We start from the raw sequence: 27,377 nt of genomic DNA, 5'->3' as shown, positions 1-27,377 counted from the left end.
CCTTAGTAGTCTGCAAAGACTCTGTGTGCCTTCCAGACTGTTCTGGCATTCACACCCACATCCTGAGAGCATGGGAGAGGTCATTAAGAGGTCATACCTTCTTACTGTTTCATGGCAGGATAAACACATCTATATCTGTTTTAGTCTAAGTGCCTTTTGTTTAGATGAACTGCTGGACTCCCAGACCAGCAGGTTTAGGGAAGTCGTTTATGGGGTCACATTCTGACCACACACACACACACACACACACACACACACACACACACACACAACGCACAGACAAGGTACTCTTTGTTTGTATGCATATGTCATATGTTAATGAACCTATGCATACTCATGTAACCTCAATAAAGAGCAGCGTTACGGGGGGAGCGGACGAGAGCAACTGGGGTCAAGCGAAGGAACGGCGTTTGTCCAGTTCTCTCCCGTGCACGAGAAACATAAAGAACTTTGCCTACTCGTGTCTTGCTTTGCTGTGTAGTTAAATTGTCTTGAACGTTCCAGCGAATAGGTTTAAGCTACAAACCCATCACATACAAATACTGCAATTGCAAAACATACATAAAACATCTAAATGTAGTGTCTCTGAAGCTGTGGAAAATAAAACGGGTAGGTATAGCACGGGCTGCAAATCATCCCGACTCACCAAATTCAGCCATTCACATTCACAATTCGCTTATTATTCAGCTGCAGAAATATTACAGAGTGACTTCAGCCACATCTTAAATGTATTAACCTCCCCTTACTTATTTTTACTATTATCCATTTTAGTGCATTAGTTAGTCGACTAGAAAGTGCCGATGGCCTGTAGACTACTTTCTGCTAATCATGCCACCATGCCACAACGCACTGAAAGCTTTTGCAAGAGTCATTCTGCAGGTTGACTGTATGGCAGGACCTTAAAACATCTGCCCCTCCAAATGCAATGATTCATAGGAAGTCTTAGTGTCGTGTCTCACAGTGTTTGCAGATAGACCCCCTTACATTTTCCCACTCAAAGGGAGAAGCAAATGAGTGAAACAGAGAGACTAAATTCAGAGTTTGAACCTATTGCAAACATTAGCACGCTAATCGTCACTGTATTATGTAGTGTGTCAGTATGCCAAAGGCTTAGCAGCGGTTGGTTATTATTATTTTTACTGATAACTGTCTAATGATAACTTGGAATTCTAATTTAGCAGATTTACTTGTATTCTCAGGTGTCATAATTGATTTGATTCCATGTGAAGTGATGTTAGTGTTGATTTTATTTATTTATTTATTGTTTTTGCATTTGCCATGTTTTATTGGGGTATTTATATGTTGTATGTCGAGTTATTTTTAGCACTGCACAGTAGCAGAAGGTAAATTTTCCTCTGATACAATAAAGTTTTACCTTTGACCCAACAGTCGTGCTGAAGGCATCAAAGTCATTAGAGTTATCATCTGTGGATCACACAAATCCCATGAAGACACCCGTACTCATCACATTTGTAAGAGGTGTAATCAAGACGTTCTGGGAGTCAAAAATCAAAAACCAAACATGCTAAAAAATTTCAAGACGATATTCTAATGCATCTCTGGACAGCTCACAACACTGCTGCTGGCGTTCCTACATCACTGTCTTATTGTCAAATGACAAAAATCAGCTTCTTTTTCAAACTGTCCTGACTTTCAACTTGAAGCTCCTCACAGAGCATCAGGTCAGAAGTGGGACAACCCCTACCCCCCACCCCAGTAGTGCTACTGTTTCATCCTTGTATCTGCGTCATTAAAAGGAGTTCAGTTAGCCTTCTGCTGCTCCTGTTTGTAATGTACGCCTCCATGTACACACAGCTATCACTGGTTTACTGCAGTACTGTGAGAAACCGTAGATGCAGTGGATTTTCTTGTTGAAGTAACACACTGTATGTTTTTGTTGGTAAGGCGGTAGATGTTAGAATTAAATGTCCAGTCCGTCTCGCAGGAGAGCTTTGGCACGAGCTCGTTGTCCTGGTTGGCTGTGTTCATGCTCTCTCCCTCTTTCACTTCCTCTCCTCTCTCTGTTACTCCTCTGACTCTCTCCATCGTCTTTTCTTTTTGCCTTTGTGTCACCTCCCTCACCTCCTGCCCTCTCAAACTGCCTCCTTGCACTCTCCACCCTGCTCCCATGCTTCTCATCTCCCCTCTCCCTGTGCTCCCTCTTGTGGTGGCTCCTCTTTGAATACTCTCTGCTGCCTCCTAACTCTCTTTCTGACCCTCTCCTCTTCGTTGATGATATTTCGTGATCTTGGTGCGACTCCTTCCTGTTCTCAGTCTCCTGACATTGTCTCTTTTCTTCTCTATTTTTTGCCATTTCAGCTCTCCAGTCCTTCACTCCTCTATCCTCCTCGCTCCCTTTCCTGCTTTGCCTTTCTTCGCCAGTTCCTCTATTTAGATGTTCACCTCCTCTTTCTACCCCTTTCTCACTGCTGCTGCTATGTCTCCTCTTACTGCGGTCCCCTGTTTTTACAGATGTACTTTCAGGTGGCTTCCTTTCTCCTTCATCATCCCTGCTGCTTCTTCTCCTTTCACTTCCTCTCTCAGGTTTCACTCGCTCACTTTTGCTGCCCTCTGATCTGCTCTTCACTTCCTCCTGCTCTTTTCTACTTTTATGTTTCTCTTTCTCTGTTGTTTTATTTGTACCAATATCATCGTTTATCTTGCTGACCTTACCATTACAGTTGTCATTTCCAGCTGTTATTCTGTTTTTGGTGTTTTTGTCTTGTTTGCTTTCTTTCTGAGACTGTTGTTTCAGGACTTCTTTGGCAGTTTTGCCACTTGCCTTGTTTTTCTCCTCTTTTTCCTCATCGGGCATCTTTTCTTTGGACTTGCATTTCTCTTTGTCTTTGTCGTTACTGTCCTCCTGTTTTTTCTCCTTTTCTTCATCTTTTCCTTTCAAGCTCTTCTCCTTTTTCTCCTTCTCATCTTTTTCTTTTATGCTCTTCTCCTCTTTCTTCACCTTTTTAATTTTTGAATTTTCCTTCTCCATTTCTTTACCCTTCTTCTCAACCTCTACAACCTTCTTGTCCACTTTCTCCTCCAGGAGGTCCAGCTCCTGCTCCAGCTCAGCCAGCTTCTTTGGATTAGACACCAAGTCGTCCTCAACCTCTACTTCCACCTCCTCAACCTCCTCAAACTCCTCCACCTCAATGCCGTCCATCGTCTTCTGCAGCTGCGTCTTCACCCTGTTGAGCTCCAGGAGGCCATCTTGAAGGTCTTTACATACCTCTCTGATCTTGGTGGCAAATTTGGTTTTGGCACCCTTGCGAAGCTCATGAGAGTCTTTAGCGAGGAAGAAAACATCCAAAGCCAAAAAGAGTGCCGACATGACGCCTGTGGTGACGCTGATGGCCTGAGCGGCCTTGGCTATGCCGCCTGCCCTACCTAAAACCTGCACGGTGCTGACGAGCTGGTTGGTGTTGATCATCAGGGCTTTTCCCGCGCGGCCTCCCTCTTTCATCACGTGTTTAATGTTGTGGTTCATAGCTTTTTTGGCAGCACTTTGAGCGTATTTCTCAAAATCCCACTCCTGCAGGGTGTCAAGACCTTTCTACAGCAGAAAAGAGAGACAATAAAGAGATGGATATATTTGATTTTAAAGTCAAACCTGTTGATTAAATATTATTGAGATATCATTTTTTAACATTTATTAAAAGAATTATTATTTTCTTCTTAAAAGGTCGAGTTCACCAAAGTTAGGTGTTAAAGTTGGGTGTCCACGCTGCCCGCCCTCCTGCCCAACCAGCAGAGTGACGACAATACTCCATCAGCCTTTTACAGCCAAGGGGTATAAAGTACCAACCATACACAATCAGTTAAACATGGACTTAACTGACTGAATCGAGGCTAGATTACATCTCAGAGTGTCTAAATTCAGGGATACAAAACTCTGGATTTACAGTCCTAGGAATTTAAAACACTGCAGTCATTGTTGCAGTGCTGTAATGTAGTATTGTGTCACAGTAAACTGCCATATAAGCACTTGACCAGAGCAGCGCGTACCCATGCACAGGCGTTAACCTTTGAGAAAGAAAGGCTGCCACTTTATCCTCTTTGAAAAAGCCCAAATCAATACTTTTAAGTATATTTTAATACCTTAACAAAACTCGTAAATAATCTTGTGAATAAATAGCACATACAAAATAAGGTTTTCATTGGATGCTTTGCAGTCCTGTGAAATTTAAGTACATGCTTACTGCCTCCATAGAAATAACAGGTGCTGCAAGTCAACACAGCTTGGAGCTGTATGATGCCACCTGCTGAGGGATCTGTGATACTACTGCAAAGCTTAAGAGATTTCAGCTTGGGCAGGCAACATGTTTCTTTGCATTTCAAAACAAAACAAAAAAAATCCATCATATTTTAGTAGGCTCAGGAATGTATTCTGATCTCAGAGAGTGTGCTTTAAATACTTTGTTCTTAACCTTTTAGAAAAAATCCCCTCACCTGCACAAACTCCATGCACTCTCTGAGGACTTTGATCTCCTCCTGGTAGCCCTGGATCATTTTCTCCATCTTCTTACGGTCCATGTTGGAGTGGACCGTATCTGTGATTTTAGCCGTCGCTGACGTGATGCTGCCTGCCGTCGCCACACCGATCCCCACTGCTGTCACAATAATAGAGGCGCCAAAAGTGAAAGGCGCCAGAATGAGGCCTGTGATTGTGGTGACGCTACCCGCGACGCTGGCCACGCCTCCGCCCACAGCGGCCGACACAGTCTTCTTATGGAACTCATCCGCAGCGTCCGCCATAGCCAAAAGCTCCAGGATGCGATGCTGTAAGGACGCCCCGCGCTGGTTGAAAAGACGCACGAAAAGACGGGCTGCCATGTAGACGCGGTCGGCTGCCTGCTCCATCGCCCTGCAGAAACAGACACAAACAGAAACATTATGCTTATCAATCTGACACATAAAGTTGTAATTATTATTATTAAGACTAGATTTACTGCTAAATTTAAGCCTTAAAGTTGTCAACAAATCAAAAAAGAATTATACCCTAAAAACAAATGCAAAAATCTCAAATATTATGTTTACTGGAAACATGAAGGTAAAGTTATTAAAAAACAGAAACTGTATTCACATTTCCTCATCCTCTGCCCGGAAATCAGAAGTCTCATTCCACTCCTTCCAACCTGGCAAACAGCAGCAGAAATAATACAACGAGTAGACAGAAAACATAAAAAATATATAATAGTTCTCCTAAATGTTGAAACTAGGGCTGTGCGATATGACCAAATTCTCATATCCCGACGATATGAGATTTATGAGATGAGACGTTATCGGACGATATTCTATCGTCCGATAACAATATAAATCACAAAAATGTAACATTTTCTGTAAATTCTGTGAATCTCGGGCAGCTTGACTTGCGGGAAGTCTTTCCAGCTGCGCGCCATGTAGCTGGAGTTGAGTGTTTTAACCGATGCATGAAACGACACATTTTTAGACATAAGTTGTAAAGGCCGCCGTTTTCTTTTCTTTTCTGTGCTGCAGGGAAAAGCCTGTTCTAACGTTTGAGTCCAAGGTTTATTTTTTAGCACCTGGCGGCTCTTTTTTAATTCTCATCTGCTCTTTCACGTGACTCAGTTTATTTTGAAAAGTCTCAACGGGATCTTGAGCTTTATTGTGAAAGGTTTGTGGAAAATAAACAAGCGGACACGCGATGCTGTTACCGTTGTTGTTGCTAACCATAACGCATAAAAACAGGCGCTTGTCCGTCTGTAGTGTGGTTATATTAAATATAAGAGAAAGAGAGAACTTTAAGAAATTAATATAGCCACTACAGTGACCATCAAAAACGATGAAAAAAATATTGCCGTAAACAGTTTATTTTGCGACACCGCGAAACAAACGATAGGGTAAAATGAAACGATAGACGTTTTTATATCATCATCCGATATATATCGTTATATCGAACAGCCCTAGTTGAAACCACACTAACCTTTGACTGTGTTCCACCACTCCAAAAGCTCATCCTCTTCCTGAAAACAAGAAGCTTGAATGAAGAGACAACTCATCTGTCAAATACCATAAATGACTAACACTCACAAACTCTGAGGCTCACCGGCTCAGTTTCGACTGGGTTTTCCTCAGTCGGATAAGCAGCCATCTCCACCGGCTGAACCTCCACTGTGCTCTCCTGGAAAACAAATAATAAAACAGCTGTTAGTCGCACTGTTGCGAGTTTCCTGTCAATTTAAGCACCTTGAGACGCTTTTGTTGTGCACTGGCGGTACATAAATAAAACTGAACTGAATTCATGAAGGCGTCTCTTGATTGCAGTCTTTGAAAGTGATGTGTCTACTTCCTTTGATAGTGTTCTCGACTTGGCTCGATGCTATGATATTGGGTTTTTTAAAACCATGAAAAATATTCTGTCATTATGCACTTCAGTTTTCTTCAGTGGTGTTGCTGAGCTGATCATTGTAGTCGAATCCACCAGACTGTTGATTCGGTCACTCCTAATTTTTCCCCCCTCAGTCTCAGTGAGTTAATGCAACACTTTTGTTAAACCCTGTGAATTAAAGCTGATAATCTGAACTCCAGCCACATATTACATTCTGCTTAAAATCTACTGCGGTGGTGTACACATTGTAAATTACGATATACATATAATAACACATACGTGACAGGTCCACATCAAAAGTCAGAGGTTATCCTATACAAACATTTCTTGTGTGAAAATTTAGAAAAATGAAAATTAAAGACAGTTGAAAATCATAGTTCTGGTTGGAGGTTAAATTAAACAATATGAACATCAAGTGGAGAATTTTAAAAATTTCATTCATGAACCACAATGAATATTTTAACTTAAAATCTTTAATGCCATCATGCTGACCTGTGCTGGGCTCATCTCCTGCAACTCAAGAGTTTCCTCAATGCAAGGCATTTCATCTGAAGTCTGTGGAGGAAAAATGATGATGGTTGTCATAGACCACAATAATCTACACTGAAAGACTTTACATTTTACAGACTGACTGCAAGTTAATTATTAATAAATATAACTTTGGAAAATCTGGTGGAAAAAAAAAAACGCCAACAAAACAAAAATAACAACAGACAGATGCAGGTACCTGAGAAGCCAGGCCAAGTTTGGGAATGTTAGGAAGAGTTTTCTTAACTCGGAATGACACAACCTGAAAGAAATAAACAAGAGTAATGTTTTATTTATTTAAGTGGAGCTTTGACATCAAAACTGAGAACTCAAATGATGTAAGAAAACGTCTGGATATGCATTGATTATTGTTGATGAACTCCAACTACAGCAGCTGACACTGGAAGTAAAAAGCATACGTCGCACTGATTGTGCTTATTCCTCCTCGTATGCGCTCTTACTCGTCTTTTCTTTTTGATGGTCCTCTTGCGTCTCAGCCCGCCTCCTGCTGGAGCCTCCATGTCCTCATCTTCCTGCAGCAGACAACAGGAATAATTTATTTTCAAGAGAGATCGGCTAAATTTCCTAAAATGTTACTTGCCCAAATTATTAGCTTAAAAAGCTTAAAAAGTTGGGATTTTTATGTGATTGATGTCATTTCTACCTGTTGCTCCTCAGTTTTGGGCGTCCTTCTGAACATCCCAGTGATCCCGGAGAAGACGACTTTTTTCTCCTGTTAACAAAATAAAACCATGAGGCATTTATTTATTTATTTGCTAAACCTCAGAAACAGTGTTAAAATCAAAAGTCTGACCTTTGGGGTGCTTGAAGCTTCTAAAAGATTGTCATTACTGGCAGACAGCTGACTGTTTGCCAAAGCCGCCTCCTTTAAAAAGACAAATACAGTCTTATATAAACTATTAGCACTTATTTTGTGCACCAAACAGGGACAAAAATGTAAAGATTACACTATAATGTTTAAAACCTTTGATGCAGAGTCTCTCATCTAAACTTATATTTAGATTTGCTGGCATCACATTATTAATACAGAGCAGAATATTATTTCTGTGTGCTGCGTCTTACATGCAGCAGCACAAATAGCCTAAACCAGACACTGCATTTCCACAAGTAGAACTCCACAACACTGAGAAAGGATAACTTCCCGACCTGATTATCCTGACAGTAGTTTCAGTAGTAATCTCACCTTTCCTGCATCTGTGAGGCTGTCACAGCTGGCTGACAGCTGCCTCGAGAGGGGATCCTGGAAAAGAAATGCAGTGAATTCAGGAAAAAAGTCCAAATTATTGTATTAAATGATGAAAACAGTCTTTTGATTGATGGTGCTTTCAAAACTTTGGTCTGGTTGAGCGTGATGACATGACAATAAGATTTTATTAGCTGTGTGACATCTGCTTTTGTTTGTGTGTTTGTTTAAATTTTTCATTATTTGCATCCTTGTTTGAGCTGCTGTGGAATATTTTCAGAAGTGAAATAAATATAAATGACATTTTGATTCTTGTTTTGAAGTAAGAAGTAATGACAAATGCGAAGGAAGAAGTACAGTTTTGGCCTTAAAGAGTCATTTTCTGATAATGTACTACATCTAACTCTGAAAAGCATAAAAATACATGAAAAATCCAAATGTATTTGGCACCTGAGTAGCGACAGAGCGTGGAGCTGGTTTGGGAGACTTTTTGAAGAATCCTGCCAATCCTCCTGTTTTTTCCTGAAATATATGAACAGTAAATAATCAAAGACATAAATGAGGGTGAAACAGGTCATGACTGTGACTGTCCAAATGTTCTGGTCCACATCTGTACCGTTGCTGTGTTTGCTTCTGACAGGTTTTCATCGCTGGTTGATAATTTCTGTTCTTCATCTGCGTTTGTTTCCTGAACAAACACAACATAAAGCATAAAAAAGACCAACACAAGTACAACTGAATATCTTTGAGTGTATTATAGTTCTTTAAAGGGCAACACTGCACCTCATCTGCTGGTTTTGGAGCTCTCTTGAACATCTCACTGAAATGTTTTTCCCCCTGAAATCAGACAATTAACAATCTTGCTAACAGACAGTACAGACTACATCAGTTTCATAAGGTCTGTCTGAAAAGTAACATGGCTAACAATGACTTCTTCTTTTTCTTTTTATTAGGATCAATATCTCCAAACATTGATTGGAGATAAAACAGTGTGTTGAACTGAGGAATCCAGAAGAGAGAAAACAAAAACGAAGGGTAACTCAAGCACCAAGACAAAGTTAAAATGTTGATGTGGAAGTGGTTAAAGTGTGACGACATGAAATCCCACAAAGGAAACGATCTGACAAACAAATAAAAAAACAAGACAAGAATGAAGCAACTCAGTATGAGGTCTGCTTTTATACACAGTTTCAAGATTACACGGGATGCCGTGTGTGAAAGAGGAATATTACTGATTTAGCATAAACACTGAACGTAAAAAGCTGAACATGTAATCGCTCTGCGCAGGGCTGACACTGACCTCATCCAACAGGTTGTCAATGCTGCCGGATCTTTTTAAAATTTTAGCCAGGCCTCCTTTTTTCTGCTAAAACAAACACATTTAAGTTACTTTTTAAAATTCATTAAAACATTCAGTAGCAAAAATTGTCTCAGGGAAAATAAAACAGGAACTTGACAACACGCCGACTTTCGATATCAGTAAGCCTCAATGTCACAGTGATTTATTCTAGTACTGTACGGAAGTTTAACCCTCACTGAAGTGTACTTGCATAGTATTTTAATTTCCTCTTATACTTCTACTCCCTTACAGTTATTTGACATCTAAAGTTATTGCTTAATTTTCTTAAAAACACATTTAAGTTAGTAAAATAAAAAATAAAAAAGCACCGTTCACACATTGTGTGCAAAATGTCCTCACCCGAATATTTTACTCCTTGAGTTAAGTTTCACATAAGCGTATACTACAAGCAGGTAGGTGGAGAGTTTGAGAAACTGGCTGCTTAGAAGTGGACTAATATGGATCCACGAGGATGTCAACATGTCAAATCAATTTTTATTTCAATTCAATGTGCAGTTGTCAAGATAAGATGTGATGTGTCCAAAGAATTCTTGCAAAAAGTGTAAAACAAACCAAAGAATTATATGTAAATACAGTATTTAGGACTTACTTTAATATTTAAAAAACACTATAAAATAAAAAGGGACCTTTTCTGCTTAATTACTACTTCAACTGTAAGTACTTTAGAGTCTTTTCTTTGTAAGATTTTACTTGTAATAAAGATTTTGACACATCTGCAGAGGTTTTAATTATGTAGATTATTATATAAGTATCAATATTTCATGACACATATTTGAAAGCAGTAAATGACTCATTGCACTCACTGCATCAGATCTAATGTGTGTGGCCAGGTTTCAGTTCATGTTCACATGACTAACGCAGCTACAGTTGATTTTTGTTTTGTTTTTAAAGGAGAAGAAGGTTTTTTTTGTTTTTTAAATCGAGTACCTTTGTGACGGTTGTGTCATTCACATTCTCACAGCTGGCAGATAACTGAGCCTCAGTATTTACCACCAACTCCTGAATTAAAAGCAAAGAACAATAAAAACCAACGTCTCCTCTGTAGCTTGGTGTTTGATTATAAGACCTGGTTCGTTAGCGGTTTCAGTAAAAGTTGCGGATGAAGAGATTTGCCATAGAAGTTGGGTTTTTTTGTTTGTTTGTTTGTTTGTTTGTTTTTGTTTGAGCCAACAGCTCATCATGAAATCATGAACTCTGTGTGTTGGCTTGGTGACAGACTTGATTTGTCTATGGCACCCTTCCTTTCACCCTGTGACAACCAGGGTAGGCTTCAGCCCCCTACGACTGTAAATTAGATGAGCAATAGAGGACAGACAGAAGGGAGTGTCTGACATGGTGATGCTTAACCAATGTGTGCATTCATCAGAAAGACCAAAGCAAAGCACTTCTGGAAGTTGTAGAGTATTTAGGCAATACCACCACAGTGACAAAACAAAAAAGAAAATCTTCCAAAATATGCATACGTATAACCAGGAAAGTATCACTATGACTGAATATGAAAAATAAGAGAAAAATTGTTTCCTGTACATTTTGCTTTTTTTAGTCTGCCTATGTCAAGTTCTGCTTGTCCCTGAATATAATAAACGCGTCTTTGTCATTTCTGTTTTGCTTTCTCTGGTACGTTTAGCCAATAGCATATCTGTAATGCAGGGAACCAATTCTTAAACTGTAAGGCCTATCTATAGTAGACCTGAGAGGTCAAATGCACTGCAACTTAAGAAAACACCTCCCTTTCAAAGTGTTGACGTTTAGATAGTGATTGTTCTCATTTATCACCTTCCCACCATTACCTTCACTTTGCCTGCTCTCTAATCCTTTAATTTACCTTGAAGCACACTCTCACGATCCAATTTTTTATTCCTGTGCACTGCATTTATACTCTTTTGTAAATATTTATTTGGGGGCTTTTTGCCTTTTTTGACAGGGTGAGAGAGAGCCGGGGAAGGGGACTCGAGCCCAGGTCACTGCATTTCAGCCATCAGGCATATAGGCACCTGCTCAACCAGTGAGCAACACTAGTACCTGAATTTATATTCTTTAGTAATAAATATAAACTTCACTTTAATTTACATTGTTTTCAACCAGTTTATATTCTAAATGTGGGGAGCATCTTTAAATAATCACTAACATTCATAAACCTTTCTTCTGTAAAACCTTTATTTGCTACTCCAATATAACCAGGGGTGCACATAAGTGGTCTGCAGGTGCGCATTCGCTGTCAAAATAAAAGACGCGCACCAGATAAGAAGTTGTAAGGCGCGTTTGCGTACATATAAAAGGCACTGTTTTTGTCCGCTAGAGTGGGATTTTCACAGCATATTTTGCACCACATCTCTGTGCGTTCATCATTTGTTTGAAGCCAGCTCACCTCCTCAAACCACTTTTCTGAGAATACGCGCTTCTTTTGCGGTTCGGACTCCTTCTGACATTTCTTTGGAGGTGGAGGAACACCAAAGTAATTGCTTAAAGGAGCTTCTTCGACATCTTTAAGAGTTCTAAACAAATGTCTGTCCTCCTCCAGAAAATCTTATGTACGCAAACGCGCGTTGCAACTTCTTATCTGATGCGCGTCTTTTATTTTGCCAGCGAATGCGCACCTGCGGACCACTTATGTGCACCCCTGAATATAACCTCCTGCTGGCCTGTGAATCTCTTATCATCCTAACAAACCCCAGCTCCATCATCTTGGATCACAGCTGGTGCTGGTCTGATTAGAGTGGCCCTCCACCTTGCAGCGGTTGTCCAGAGCAGAAAAAAAGACTGCTGTTGTCCGAGATGGTTGAGTGTGACCACAGGATGAGCTCCTCAGCAGTCCTGGTGTGAAATCTTTTATAATCCTTCTAGTTTGCATTATTGGGTGTGTGTCTGCTTTGATTAAAGGTTGGTGCCAACCTTGGCAGATGTAGCTTGTAGCTGTCTGTTAGGCTCCACCTCCTTTCTCCTATACACAGTAGAAAAAGGTTTTCACCACCAACTGGCGTTTTCATCAGTCAGTTAGCAGTGTCTGGTTCAATCACCCTCAGATTTCTGGCTTCAGATATGAATATTATAATAACACAAAGTCCTCCAACGTTTGTTAAAAACTCTTTTTTGTTGACACTTTTGCCTCCATTATCTTCACTGAGCTGTTTACTCTTTTAACTTATCTTAACACATACACTATAAACTCCATTTCCCCCCCATGTTCTCCACTTTACACCTTTTAGTATTTTACTGACCACCACATGAACCCTACCTGAGTTTCCTTCAGCTTAAACCAATATTTGCAGTAGTTCATGTTTTTCCTACAGACGTAAGATTTAAGATGTTTGTGCGTGTGCATGTACCAAAGGTGCAAAAAAAGTATTTCTGCATGTGCATATGAATGGATTTGAGTGCTGCAAAAGACTGACTCTGAAATACATTTTTAAAAAGCCACTTTTAAGTTTCTCCTCTGCAAACATTTTAACTGTTGTGTATTTCATGATGTAGCAGAATGATGTAATTCAGCTGCCTCGCCTGCGAGTCTCATGTCACGTGGGTGAACTTGGACTGCATGGGTGCTGCAGCTCTCAGCGAACATCTAGAGCAGTATGAGGACATGCCGCGTGTCCAAGATGGTCGAACTGGAGTCTATTTAATGGTGGAATGAGGTCCTCTATGGAGAAGAAGCTGAATGATATTTGCACTGCCACAGTAAAAACTAGTCTGGAACATAAGAGATGGGGGTAGGTTGGAAAAGTAAGTAGTGACTGAACTTTTAAAATTAGAGATGGACGACTGTTCCGCACTTTTTATTTTCTAATACAGACTAGAAATAGATAAAAATAAGTCCGCAAATGTATCTGGGTGGCCTCCCCAAATGCACACTAGTTATTGAGAGCCTGTCATTTAATAATTTCAGCGGTTTACACAACCCCTGCCGGGCATCCCTTCTCCAGGAGTTTTGGGAAAAAAAATTATCTTTTCTTGGTGACATCAGAACAATTAATTGGAATTACATCAAGATAATATTAAATGATCCTCACCTTTGACTGGGCTACAGTCAGATCATCATTGGAGTTGGGTAAGTCACCATGCAGGGACTGCTGGTCCTGAAACAAAATTTTTTGTTTAAGTAGTTATGAAAAACATCATGGGAGTCAGGGAATGTTTTATCAGATTTTCTAACTGATCACTTTCAGCTTTGGCTTGTTTCGGCAACTTCTTTAACATCCCAGCGTATCGTAGTTTTTTTTCCCTGAGACAAACAGGAACAGTATGCTCGTGCTCATTTATCACAGATCTCTGTGTGTACATTAAAATTCCACGTGACGTTATCTCTGCTGCCACTACAGCAGCTGCTGGACCTCACCTTGTTTTTAGACAGGCTGTCGCTGCTGGCAGAAAGCTCACTGTGGGCACTCAGATTCTCCTGAAACACCAAAGTCATTTGAGAGGGAAAAAAAATATACCGATAAACTAAAATTAATGTTTCTGTCCACGTATTTCTAAGGCAAATAAGTTCTCCTAAAAGTTAAACCATTATTTTAACAATTTAAATTGTTATTTTGAACAGTTCTGTTGCAAGCTCACCTGCGTTGGCGTCTCAGCGGCTGGTTTTTTTGGCTTTTTAAGGAAACCAAACAAGTAGCTTTCCTTTTCCTAAGATAGATTAGATAAAACATGATGATGACCACACATCTCCATCTTTCCACAAACACAAGAGAATTGATATTGATGATCTAAACGCATGTACAAAATTAGAGCTTCCGAACAAAAACAACTCCATGGCAGCTTGTCTAACTCCCTCCCTCGGCCTCTATCCTCTTGTGCAAGAGAATTTCCTCATTTGCTAAAGATAAGAAAACTTACATGAGACATCTCTGATGTTTTCTCCTCTTCTTCTAGGTCTTCAGAATTACTGTCTGCTTTATTGTCCTGCCCAAAAAATAAGAGCGTGCAATTTGATTATCAGGTGATGGAAGCAGTAACCTAATCATGCGAGCTTATGTCTTTTGTGTGACTAGTTACGCAATACATGTGCATATAATCTGGTATGTTTTATGTGTATTTTTGATGATTCTACCTGATCATTTTGAAGACTTTCTGTTGGTTTCCACCTCTTCTTTAACATCCCACTGTACCATTGTTTTTTTTCCTGAAACAGACACGAACAGCATGCTCATGCTCGGTTATTCTACCCAAAGTCAGACAACTAATTTTGCAGGTAAATATACCACTGAGCTGTATGTGTACACTGTAATTCCAGATAACATTATCTCTGCTGCCACTACAGCAGCTACAGGGCCTCACCTTGTTTTCAGACAGGCTGTCGCTGCTGGCAGAAAGGTCACTGTGAGAACTCAGATTCTCCTGAAACACCAAAATGATTTCAGATTTTAAAAAAGATAATAACACTAATATTATCCAAAAAGTTGATTCTGGACTCAGCATTTTCAGTGGGAGAAACATTTCGCCACTCATCCAAATGACTTCTTCAGTCTCGGCTAACTGCCTGTTTCCCCAGATGAAACAATGGTCTGATTGTTTCATCTGGGGAAACAGTCACTAAAACGTTGGAGGTGGTTCATAGGAGATTACAGGACCCCAACCTCAGCAACAGGACCACTCTCAGGACCGACCAAATGTGTTTGTGTCTTCATTCCACCTATTTCACATGCAAGGGTCAGTACTACAGACAGAAAAATGGGTGTGCCATGGGTTCCCCAGTTTCACCCATTGTGGCCAACTTGTACATGGAAAAAATGGAAAAGAGGGCTTTGTTATCCTACCCTGGAACATCACCAAGTCATTAGTTTAGGTATGTGGATGACACCTGTTCAGTTCAGTTCATTTTTATTTCAAACATATACATTCACCAACATTTCATAATATCATTCCATGCAGTTGTTTGAAAAGGAGTAGGCAGAAGTATGTATTTATTTAGCCCGACCCCCTCAGGTTTACATCTTAATCATTTCCTCGTCATCTAAATTTAAACAAGAAAAACGTATACAATGGTTTCAACTTTTCTCACATTCGACTAAAACTATGTTTAGATTTACTATTTTGCAAAGGAAAATAAACATCACTTTGACTGCTGTCTTGGGTTAATTGCATTTTCTTCATTCTTTTACTTATTTAAAATTTATTTTTTGAGTTTTATTTTAAACTGGTTTATATCACTACTGACTAGAGATGGTCCGATCCGATATTACGTATCGGTATCGGTCCGATACGGACCTAAATTACTGGATCGGATATCGGAGAGAAATAAAAAATGTAATCCGATCCGAAGTATCACAAAATCACCTCACAAAACGCGCTACTTGGCGTAACCCAGATCGGCGCATCGGAGCAGTATGTGTCACGTGATAGAGCGGCTGTTTGGCGGTCTGTTGGAGCATTTGGAGCCTCGTACGTGCTTCCTAACTGCGGCATTTCATCTCGGCGAAAACTATCCCAGAGAAGTAAAGCAAGTGTGTAAGTTCATCCCTGAATGTTTGCATAGTATTTCCACGTTAAGCTTAACAACTGATATATTGAGCCACAGCTGGACTGGCCATCGGAGTTCCATATTGAGGTGAAAAGGAAGCGATTTGTCCCATACTTCAGCTAGAATTAAAAAATAGACACAAAGCTGGAGTTATTCTGTCTTTGCTGCGCAGTTGCATCTACTTCTCTCATTCCCTCCCCCTTCCTCTCCTGTTATTACTTCAAACATGAAACTGATCAATCATCAGCTGATCGGCTTTTCTGCCGCAAGTCCCGTCTTTCTTGTTTGTTTATCGCCCACTTTGCGCTAGAAAGAGGAGACCAGCGGCATGTTTAAGCGTGAAAAGCTGTTGTTAGAATGTATTTAACATTACTTTCTAGTATCAGCTGAGGTTTGCTGGGGCCACAGCTGTAAAAGCTGCTGGTCATGATATCTGTTTGGATATGTGGTGAGAGGGAAACATGAAGATGAATCCAGGAGATGTCCTTACTGAATCATCAGAGCTGAGCAGGTGATGGAGAAACAGGTTTACCTTTTAGGTGACATGAATGAGTTGAAGGGAAGTTATGAACTGTTTCTGAGAGACAAATAACACCAAGATCCTTTTCTAAGTAGCTGACGGCTGGTAACTGTGCAGGGGCGGGTCTAGCAAAGCTTTGTCAGGGGCCAGGTAGGGCACTAACAGGGAGAGGGGGGCACAAAGAAATACTTTTCTTTGTTATGTCATTTAAAAACTTTGAATAAATAATTATCTGAATCTTACAACAAAAGTGGTCATCTGATTAAATGTATAGAAATCCATTATTGTATATAGTAACTAATAAGTCTAATATACACCCTAGTAAGCTATAGTACTTTTTCCTTTGGAAAGGTACCATCTGTGCAGTCTGCAATTCTGTTGAAGCAAGATGTTGAATCTATTTAAATATTGAAGAAAAATAATTGATTTCTGTGCATTTGTTTTACACTTGCATTAAATTAAAGTTGATTACATCGATTAAGGGCGGGGGGTGGTTCCCTAATATTTTTGCTGGGAGTTGGCAACCCTATTAGTTAGGTTGCTTAATATATCCACTAAGTACTCTTTAAAATACCAGAATAGGGAGGATGGTGTAGGTTTAAATTTATTAGATTGATCAGTGTTGCTGAACTATAAAATGGAGTGCATTTTTTGCATACAGGTATAACAGAATAGCTTCAATCTCTTGTTTTTTAAAACTTGAGTATGAACTTATACAAAATGCAGCAATATATTTATAAAAAAACAGTTTTATTGATTACAAAATACGCTATATCGGATTCATATCGGTATCGGCAGATATCCAAATTTATGATATCGGAATCGGTATCGGACATTAAAAAGTGGTATCGTGCCATCTCTACTACTGACCTTCATTTCTTCTTTTAACTCATTCCAGAATTTAACTCCCGCTATTGAAATAGACATCCTTTTAAAAGTTGTTCTTACTCTTTGTATTTTTAAATTCCACTTCCCTCCAAAATTATACCTCCCTTCTCTCTCTAAGAACCATTTACTTATTTCGACTGGGAGCATCCCTTTCCTTGCTTTATATATTATTTGCACTGTTTTAAACTTTACCAGATCCTGGAATTTTATAGCTTGCGTCTTAATAAAGAGTGCATTTGTGTGAGTCCTATACCCCTCCTGATCCTGAGATTTGATTGTCTGGGTGAAAATCAAATCTCAGGATGTACCACAATTCACGGATCACATTGACTCGGTGGACCAACACATCAAATTCACCAGGGAGGATATGAAAAGTGGCAGGTTAGCCTCTTAGACTGTGAGATTTCTATCAGTAATGGGGGACATTTAAAAGTTGACGTATACCGTAAACCTACACATATGGATCAGTATTTAAGGTTTGACTCTCATCATCCACTGGAGCACAAACCTGGTATCATCAGGATGCTAGAACACAGAGCAAACACCATCCCCACAGACACAGTGGCCAGGGAAGCAGAAGAACATTTTTATTTCTACATTTTACATCATTTTATTATTTAAGAAATAGTGCACACTCACTTGTGCTGACATCTCATTTGGTGATTTTTTTTGTTTGTTTTTAAGGATACCAGAGAAGAAACCTCTCTTTCCCTGGAAAGGAATGTTTGTTTGTTTTCTTTTGGCATAAACACAGCAGCAAAATTAATTCAAAGTTACTCCAGACTGCTGCTGTACGGCTTATGAACAGGATCTAAATACATACACAGAATTAGAGCTTTGTGTTTAAATGATGGCATCTTTGCCTCTTTCCTCCTGTGGAGTTTCTCCCCAATGCTAATGCCACTGCAACAAAACTTACATGGGACGTTTCTGATGTTTTCGCCTCTTCTTCTCCTTCTTCAGCATCACTGACGGCTTTACTGACCTGAGAGCAAACAAGAAAAAAAGAGTCAAAAAAAATTATCCAACATTAAGTCTACACACTAATCATATAATGTGTGCGTTTTAAATGGAAAAGCAGAACTTTACTTTTAATATTCTTTTATCAGTTTGTACCTGTTTGGGTTCTGCGGTTTTTTCTTGCTTGATTTTCTCTACAGATTGTTGGTTTTCTGAGGCCACTTCTTCTGTGCTAGAATCTGGACTCTGCTTTCTGCTGGCCTGAAAAAAGAGTCAACAATGTGATTGATAAACAAAAAACAAGACGCAAAAAACCCCCCCCCACAAAAACAAATGTGGCTATACCCTAAAGCACGGGCGCCAACATCTACAATTTCTTTACATATGAAACAAGTTGGTCATTAACCAAAACAAAGTATTGTAACAGGCAAATGCGGCTCTCAACAAAGTTACAAATGAAGTGACGTCATGTGAAAACTTAGTAGGCAGTAAACAAAGTAGACCCCAAAAAACATGTTAAAGACAGGAAGTGTGATTTTATGCACAGTGTTGGGGAGTATACATGTACAACTGTTACGTATTTAAAATACAAAATATGAGTAACTGTATTCCGTTACAGTTACCGTTTAAAAAGGTAGTATTCAGAATACAGTTACTTTGTTGAAATAAATGGATTATTTTCCTGTTTCATATGTTAGGCTGTGCCCTTTTTGGTAATTCCACACCGGTGGAAACCCGAACAAAACACGCATTAAGAGGCTCTAATGCCTGTGTCTCAATCTCAGGGCCCATGTCACCTCGACTTGCAGCCCGCATAATCACATGAAGAAATATTTTTTTAAATTATTATTTAAAAAATGATTTAATATGAAGGCAATAGGCAGAGTTTTACAGGCATAGCCCTAAAGAATGTAGCCTCATGGGCAGTGTAGTGCTGCAGGGAGAATGGACTGCCATACCCATTATGTGTCTGTGAGCGCGAGGAGGGAGAAAAAGGAGAGTCGAACAGTAAGAGTTGTGACCGACCAGAAACGGGAGATGGGAGCATGTAAATATAATAATAACCACTGCAGCCAAAAAGAGTGCCTGACGAGCCCAGTTGTAAGTAAGCTATTAAGACTCGAAGGTTCCGTTGGAGCAGCCTTTCAACGCCGCTCTTTGTCTCTCGCTAGCAAACTTGACCCAGACAACAAAGTAAAGCTAGTTTTCGGCTACGAGCCCAACACGGAACCCGACGTATTAGCCAGAGGTCCCTTTACTACGGTTCGGAGCCGCAGACCTGTTTTATATACGCGGGGAATAGTTTTCTATACGAGATCGCTGCTAAAAGTGCAGCCTTACCTAATGTCCACCCTACTGTTACTCATTTTATATTAAGATTTAAAAATCTAGTTAGTATTGGTATGGCGAGCAACCTTCAGTAAAAGTAATAAATCACACAGCAATAGTACATTCATGTAGTTGTAAAAAGCACGATAATATATTAAGTAATCCAAAGTATTCAGAATACCTACGTAACGGAATACGTTACTAAATACATTTTGGGGCATGTATTCTGTAATCTGTAGTGGAATACATTTTAAAAGTAACCTTGCCAACACTGTTCATGCACCAACTTTCACGTGCTTGCACATCTTGGTGGATTGTTAAAATAGGAAAGTGTTTATAAACACCAGAGCTAAATTAAACCAACAAGTTGTTTTCAATTTGTGCAGCCAAAGATATATTTTGTGTTATCGTCTTATTAAATATTCGATCATTTTTGAAAGTAAAGCAACATCAAGGCAAAGTGAAGAAAACCCACACAGTGCAGTTAACACCACCGCGACCATCAGTCAAAGTGTTTGAGAGACAGTAACGCGCAGCAGCCACCACTAACAGAAAGCTCAGGCTGGGCTTCGTACCTTTGGCGATGACTTGAATTGCAACCCTTTCATTACTGCTTTCAGAACGCCCTGCCAACCACAGTCACATGTCACAAAAACAGCTGAGATCACTGACAGTGGAGCGCTTGGTAACACGCATGACACATACCGGTTTGCTGTCGGGAGCCTGTTTGACTGGGACGTCATCAGTCTTTTCCTCTCCATTCGTCATGTAACCCTGAGTAGGAAAAAAAGAAAGCTCAGCACACCAATCCACATTAAAACTAAACTCTGACTACTCAGCTGACCAGAAAGGCTCAGAAAGAGTCACAAACAGCAGCTCTCATATGTGGAGAGACCTGGCAAAATGGGCTGGATTATTATTCTTATTTATTTAAATGCTGCAGAGATCTTTAACTTTTTAATCTCATGATGTGATGTACTTTGTTTATACAGATACTATGTTTTTATTTTTTGTTAATGCTTCAAATTCTCATATTTTCAAAATTTTCCCAACTTTGATGTGAGCGACTGAAGCGACTACCAATGAGAGTGAAGAACACTGGTGATTCATTTGTGGCAAGGTGGTAAATACACAAGATTGTTACTTAGGCAATTGGCACATTTTCTAGCAAGTGACCATCAACGACAAAGCAATGTGTGACAATGTGCGCTTTTTGTCTGGACGCCGCTTTATGTTTCATTTATACATCTGCGTTGAATCTATGTAGACCTTACAATGTAGCCCACAAGACTATCCAAAGACAGCATTCACACCTGTGCAGGTGGATGAACATTAGTTTGCCCTACTGCACAGGGTTTCGGGAAAGTTTCGATTACAATGTACCTACCACAGATTCAACGCAGAACAAACATCCCTTATTAGTCCTAACACTGATTCCTCTGCTTGAGGGTTTCCAGACTGGCAAGAAGACAGGACGAGGGGCGAGTCAAGATTATTAAAATGGAGGGGAAATTGTTTCTAGGGAGGAACAGGCATCATAATTTAAAAGAAATATTCATTTATATAATGAAAAATAGGATTTCGCCACTTCCACATCCATCATTAACTAATTTTGAAACAACTTGTTGTGCATCACTGCTTACAGAACAGTATAAACAACAAGTAGATACATTAGCCTGAAACAGTGCAAAAGTACACACACACACACCCTGATATGCTAACACAAAATGTTAAAGCTTGTCTAAAGCCCTGCTGTGCATTTACACTGAACAGCTGGAGGTGCTTTGCTAATAGTGAAAGTGGGCGCTCTCCCTTTTTGGCTCCACTGAAATATTCCAGTCAGCATTGAGTTATTACCCTACAACAAAGCACACGTGTAGAGAAAGAGCAAGACATTGTATGTACTGTGCATGAACTAAGCCTGAGCTGAGCATTATTGGGTGCAGTTCAAATACCTGTTTGAAGTCTGCATCATCTTTGGGAACCGCAGCAGCTTCAAGTTGCTCAGTTTCTTTGGCACTCTGGAAAGAAAGAGGAAGGTTTTGATCTGGGAGTTTATGAAAAGAAGCGAGGAGGAAGATGGTACTTTGCTGCGTTTGTACCTCTGTGACCTTGGTCTGTGCGCTCGGCCTGCGTTGGCTGTATCTGGTTGGGGCGTTCAGTTCCTGCAAACACAAAACGCCCCACATGGAACAATAACAAAAGACATATGGAACAGGAAAGAAACATGAAACCCTGAGAAGCTCCAAACTCATGTTCATTTCAACATGAAAACAGAAAACAGTAAAACAATAGTTTTACATTGACCCTGAGAAAATGTGCTGTACCTTCTCTGTGGGTCTGGGTGGGACCACGGGCGTCTCGGGTGGTTTATCTTTTGTCTGTTGTTGCTTCACATTTCCATCGTTCTGATAAAGAAAAAAAAAGTTGTAAACTTGTTTTTAAAGGTCACACAAATGAGCGAGATATCTGAAGTAGGAAAATGAAGGAAAGCTGTAATGATGTAAGTGGTAAACAGCAGTAGTGGAGAAGCAACACAATGTGTACACACCCCATTGTATGCTGCTGTGACTTTTTTCAGTCTGTATTGTGTGTGACTCAGTTCCTGTGGAGAAAATACAAATCTGGTTTGAAATAAATGAGTACAGTAGAACAATTTAAAACAGATTTTTAGAAACCACACAGTTTTTTAGACTGAAGAGCCACTTTCACACAAAACTGTAGAGAATCCTGTCAGAACATTATTCAAAGTTCATCTTTCTCACATTCAGGGCAAAGCAGGAGTAACTTTGATTACTGGAAATGCTCTGCGTGCTTTTCACAGGCAGACACTCACTACCTGTGAATTCACCTGACACTTATTTGTTCTAATCTCACACTGGTACAAATCGCTGACATCACAAAGACTCTGCTCAAGCGCTGGCAGGTTACAGACCGGCTGATGAACGATCTGACTGCGTTCTCACATCACTTGTGTCAGTGTTCAAGGCTGGCAGGCATGTGTGAAAACAGCTTAAGAAAAATGTTTAGGCTGAATAAGATAAGATTTCCCAAAAAACAAAAAAATAACATAATAGTTTAAATAAATAAGAATGGCCCATAAAGTAAAACGATATAAGGTAAAAATTAACAATGTACACAAAAAAAAAATTAACACAAAGGAAAAAATATAATAAAATTTAAGATCTTAAAAATGACTAAAACAAATCAGATGTGATCAAATGATCAGTTAGTAAAAGTCTAATTGATACAGGTGACAAATTTTTCTTTTATTACAGAAGAAGCTTTATTGGCTTTTAATAAATGACCAAAATTATAAAGCAGATATTTCTTTTGTACTCAGAGGTCATCCCATTCAAAAACAATCTCACACCTAACGTCCATATGGGAAGAAGCCGTTTTTGAACAGTTCAGCTCCTGTTAGCTTCATCATTTCAATGAAAAATCAAATAAGTCAGCATGTATTATTATCATTAACCATTTGATGTCAATACATTTGAAATCTTTTATTTTCTGTGCACACGCAGGACTTACAGAATCTGTCGGTCTCTGAGGAACAGCAGGAGGGGGTTTCTCAGGTCTCTGTGGTTCATTTCTTTTTATCTGAAAATATGTTTATAATATATTTACAGCATGTGATTATTTTAAACACCAGCTTAATTATTTATTTATGTGTTTATCACTCTACCTCTGTGGGCTTCGGAGGAGGTTTGGGCTATAAATGGAGAAGAGAGAGAAAAAAAGAGAAGCTGTTAGCTATGCTAAGTACTGTTTGGGCTTTGGGCGTTTAAAGGTTTAGCTTGTAATCTATTAGGCAAATATTAACAAGATGTGCGATTAGTCTCTAATATTCTCTGCAGCAGCTCAGACATACAGCATACATAAATAACAATTTGCAGCCATAACAAGAACAAGATATTGTGCAGCTTTTTGTGATGAAGTCAGTCCAGGATTAGAAGACACAGTAAACACTAAGATGACCTGAAAACACAGACAAAATAACTCCTCCAGCATCGTTCCTGCAAAGTGCTTGAAAGATTCTACAGAAAAACTTGTTCAGTGTAAAATGCAGCTTGTACACTGACTAATTTGTGCAAGTACTCTCAATTTACTTCAACACTTAAAACATCTGCACTGCAGGCTGTATATACATTTACAGCACCGTATGGGTGATGTGTTGGGGTTGTGCATTGCTTGTGTTTGTTCTGTGTTAACTGTAAATGTTCTCACCGACTTTGGTTTCTTCTTGACTTCTGGTTTCATCATACACACCTCCATCCTGCCTGCAGAGAGAGATAAAGGGTTTAACTTCTTTGTGATGGCAGCATCACCATTTGTATGCCAACGGGAGCAGCAGCAGCAGTAAGAGACCACCTTCCACCATTCAGCACAGCAAATATCGACTTGTCCACAGTTTATTGCATTCACTAGTTCATGCATTTATTACTTCCAGGCTGAACTACTGTAATTCATTATTATCAGGATGTCCTAAAAACTCCCTGAAAAGCCTTCAGCTAATCCAAAATGCTGCAGCAAGAGTCCTGACAGGGACTAGAAAGAGAGAGCATATTTCTCCTGTTTTGGCTTCCCTTCATTGGCTTCCTGTTAAATCCAGAATTGAATTCAAAATCCTGCTCCTCACATACAAGGTCTTAAATAATCAGGCCCCATCTTATCTTAATGACCTTGTAGTACCATATCACCCTATCAGAACACTTCGCTCTCACACTGGTGCCTTCCTTGTTGTTCCTAGAGTATTTAAAAGTTGAATGGGAGGGAGAGCCTTCAGTTTTCAGGCCCCTCTTCTGTGGAACCAGCTTCCAGCTTGGATTTGGGAGACAGACACTATCTCTACATTCAAGATTAGGCTTAAAACTTTCCTTTTTGCTAAAGCATATAGTTAGGGCTGGACCAGGTGATCCTGAATCCTCCCTTAGTTATGCTGCAATAGATGTAGGCTGCCGGGGGATTCCCATGATGCATTGAGTTTTTCCTTTCCAGTCACCTTCTCACTCACTATGTGTTAATAGACCTCTCTGCATTGAATCATATCTGTTATTAATCTCTGACTCTCTTCCAGAGCATTTGATTTCAGCTATATATAAATTTTAAATAAACACGAAAAGTAATATTTTCAGCCATATGTACATACTGTTACAGTGGTGCATGCTTCTATTAAACATATTTATTTCAAATGATGAGGTCAGCATATGTAGAATCCTCTGAATCAAAAGCTCAGGCTTAAGACTGTTCTCAGTGCTCAATATTAGATAGTGTTTTTTAAAAAAATAATATGGCCGTGTTAGCTCTGGCTGTGTGAACAGAAGCCACCCACCTGCTGTTCAAACCTTATGACCATGAAGGGCAGCCAATCAGAAGAAAGAAAGCTCAAAAGGAGAGGAGCTTAAAGAGCTCGTTTCAGATACAGGATGAACCGAGTAGTGATGGGATTTCCGGCTCTTTTTAGAGAGCCGGCTCTTTCGGCTCGGCTCACTAAAAAGAGCCGGCTCTTTCGGCTCCGAACCGGCTCTTCAGGTTGTTTTGTTGCTTTAATTAATTTATTATTCACAATAATATAAAATTATGCACAAAAGGAATTACTAACGTAAAAAAGTGGTTTTATTTATATATGTTTATATATAAATATATGCGGTGGCCCCTAGAGACAAAATCCTCTATGCTGTTGCATGCTGGGGGAGCAGGCTGAGGGTCGCAGATGCCAACAGACTTAATAAACTAATCCGTAAGGCCAGCAATGTTGTGGGGATGGAGCTGGACACCCTCAAGGTGGTGTCGGAGAGGCGGATGCTGTCCAAGATAAAGACAATGTTGGATAACACCTCCCACCCTCTCCATGACATGCTGGTCAGTCACAGGAGCACGTTCAGTGAGAGACTGAGATTACCGAAAAGCACCACTGAACGACACAGGAAATCTTTCCTGCCTGTGGCCATCTCCCTGTACAACGCATCCACTTAACACACTGTTTACTGCTACAACTACACGTTTCTTTTCCGACTATTTATTTATGAGTGACTTATGTATGTATGTATGTATATGTATATATTGTACTATTCTTAGTGTATTGTCTGTCTTGTCTTAATGTTGGTTTAAAATGGAGCACTGTAACAAAAAATAATTTCCCCCAGGGATCAATAAAGTATTCTGATTCTGAAAACACGTACAAACTCCAAAACACATTTCTAGCATGAACTGAACTTCCAAAGCAGAGCTACTAGATCACTTAAATTACACAATTGAAAGCATGTGTGTATTGTTTGTGTATTTATACACAGGCACTCAAATATATTCAAATAATTAAAAAAAAAGTTCATCTACCTGTTACTATCACACACCAAATCCGGTCGTTGGGTACTTGCTGGATTGTGTAGCCACAAGATAACAAAAGCTAAACACTGCGCCCAGCATCCTGGAGCACTTCTGTTGTCTTTTGTAAGTGTTTTGAGTTTTTACGTGCTTCGGAGTTTGTACGTGTTTTTACGTGTTTTGGAGTTTTTACGTGTTTTGGAGTTTGTACGTGTTTTTACGTGTTTTGGAGTTTGTACATGCTTCAGAGTTCGTACGTGATTTGAAGTTTGTATGTGCTTTGTCTCTAGGGACCACTGTAAATATACTTTTATTTATTCACTCCACATAAAATGTAATAAATAAATCATATAATACAAAAATCAACTATTCACATTTCAACTTTTAACTATTTAAATTTTCAGCTGTTTCCTTTTACAAATTTAAAGTGAAAACAACACAAAACACTGCAAAACACAATTAAATATAAATTATAATATGAAAACAAAAAGAACATGCACATTCTGTCATATGGGCCCGCATGAATCCGCACTTTCTGAATCCTTTATCATCTGCAACCGAAAATAGTTGTGGATGATTACTATACCTTTCTAATGTGACGTTGTTGTCCCTGGCTCTCTTTCTCTCTCTCTGGCTCTGTTCCTGTGCTACTGAGTGTAACTACCGCCCCTCCCCCCTCTGCCCAGCGTAAAGCACAAGGCTCGCGTGCAGAGTGAAGCGGAAAAAAGTGCGAGACAGAGGCTGAGAGAAAAAAAAAAAAAAAACCACGAGCCGTCACGGCTCGCGATAAGGAGCCGGCTCTCGTCGTTCACGTCAAAGAGCCGGCTCTAAGAGCCATTTCGTTCGCGAACGACCCATCACTAGAACCGAGGGTCTGCACCAAGGCTAAAGTAAAGTAAGGCTAAACTGTGAATCACGCAAAGCTACTCTAAAAGGGTTCAAACTAAAAAAAAAAATTAACGGTTCATTGAACGCCCGCTCCCCATTTCCTATTGCAGCTTTTAAGTTTAACTTTTCGAGGGTTGACTCACAAACATTTGCTCTTACTGTTTAGTTTTTAGTTGCTCCAGGCGTTGCGATTAAGGAATTAATCACAAATATTCTGACTGAATTGTTTTCACGCTACCAATTACAAATACAACCATGCAATTTATACTCACAGTGCTTCTCAAAACTGAAGAAATGTATTTGAGTCAATAATAAACCGTAAGCTTACAGGACCTGACCAACTACAGTGTCAACACTGGAAACCAAAAATAACGCAGGTTAGCTTCCACTGTGCGTATATTTAACTGTAAATGATAAACAAGAAGCTTGTACACAGACAGAAAGTCCCGTCGATGTCTCACTGAGCAGTTTCACCTACCGGAGGTTTGAAGACGCCGCAGACACTCGTGGACATCTAATTTGTAATAAACAAAATCAGTGCGGAGCAAACCGACGACTCCTTCACGGTCA

General features: G+C 39.7%; 1 protein-coding gene across 1 annotated transcript; it reads right to left on the bottom strand.

Moving 5' to 3' along the window:
- Nucleotides 1-2: 2 nt before the first annotated feature.
- LOC113010768 (uncharacterized) lies at nt 3-27,377 on the bottom strand. Its single transcript, XM_026149974.1, has 35 exons — nt 27,286-27,377; nt 23,823-23,875; nt 23,281-23,307; nt 23,127-23,195; nt 22,144-22,197; nt 21,920-22,000; nt 21,695-21,757; nt 21,548-21,613; nt 20,298-20,366; nt 20,168-20,218; nt 18,420-18,524; nt 18,223-18,288; nt 14,713-14,772; nt 14,486-14,557; nt 14,272-14,337; nt 13,993-14,061; nt 13,772-13,831; nt 13,446-13,511; nt 9,379-9,441; nt 8,862-8,915; nt 8,695-8,766; nt 8,529-8,600; nt 8,079-8,135; nt 7,689-7,760; nt 7,539-7,607; nt 7,336-7,407; nt 7,074-7,136; nt 6,839-6,901; nt 6,065-6,139; nt 5,942-5,981; nt 5,081-5,132; nt 4,447-4,861; nt 2,083-3,550; nt 1,376-1,425; nt 3-62 (listed from the first exon to the last, which is right to left on the bottom strand). Exons 2-35 carry the CDS (start codon nt 23,868-23,870, stop codon nt 3-5), a joined length of 3,909 nt encoding a protein of 1,302 aa, XP_026005759.1. The 5' UTR covers nt 23,871-23,875; nt 27,286-27,377.

This window comes from Astatotilapia calliptera, chromosome 18 (genome assembly GCF_900246225.1).
Source record: "Astatotilapia calliptera chromosome 18, fAstCal1.2, whole genome shotgun sequence".
In the NCBI taxonomy this organism is placed as follows: domain Eukaryota; kingdom Metazoa; phylum Chordata; class Actinopteri; order Cichliformes; family Cichlidae; genus Astatotilapia; species Astatotilapia calliptera.
Note: the sequence above shows the minus strand (reverse complement) of the source record. Positions and strands in the feature narration are given on the sequence as shown.

Excerpts from the sequence above, each read along its gene's own strand:
- LOC113010768 (XM_026149974.1), bottom strand. The coding sequence starts at position 23,870 with ATGGAGGTGTGTATGATGAAACCAGAAGTCAAGAAGAAACCAAAGTCG. Across the intron at positions 18,289-18,419 it reads AAACCGCAGAACCCAAACAG|GTCAGTAAAGCCGTCAGTGA; the intron begins GTACAAACTGAT and ends GTTTGCTCTCAG. Across the intron at positions 3,551-4,446 it reads AGTGCATGGAGTTTGTGCAG|AAAGGTCTTGACACCCTGCA; the intron begins GTGAGGGGATTT and ends TTTCTGCTGTAG.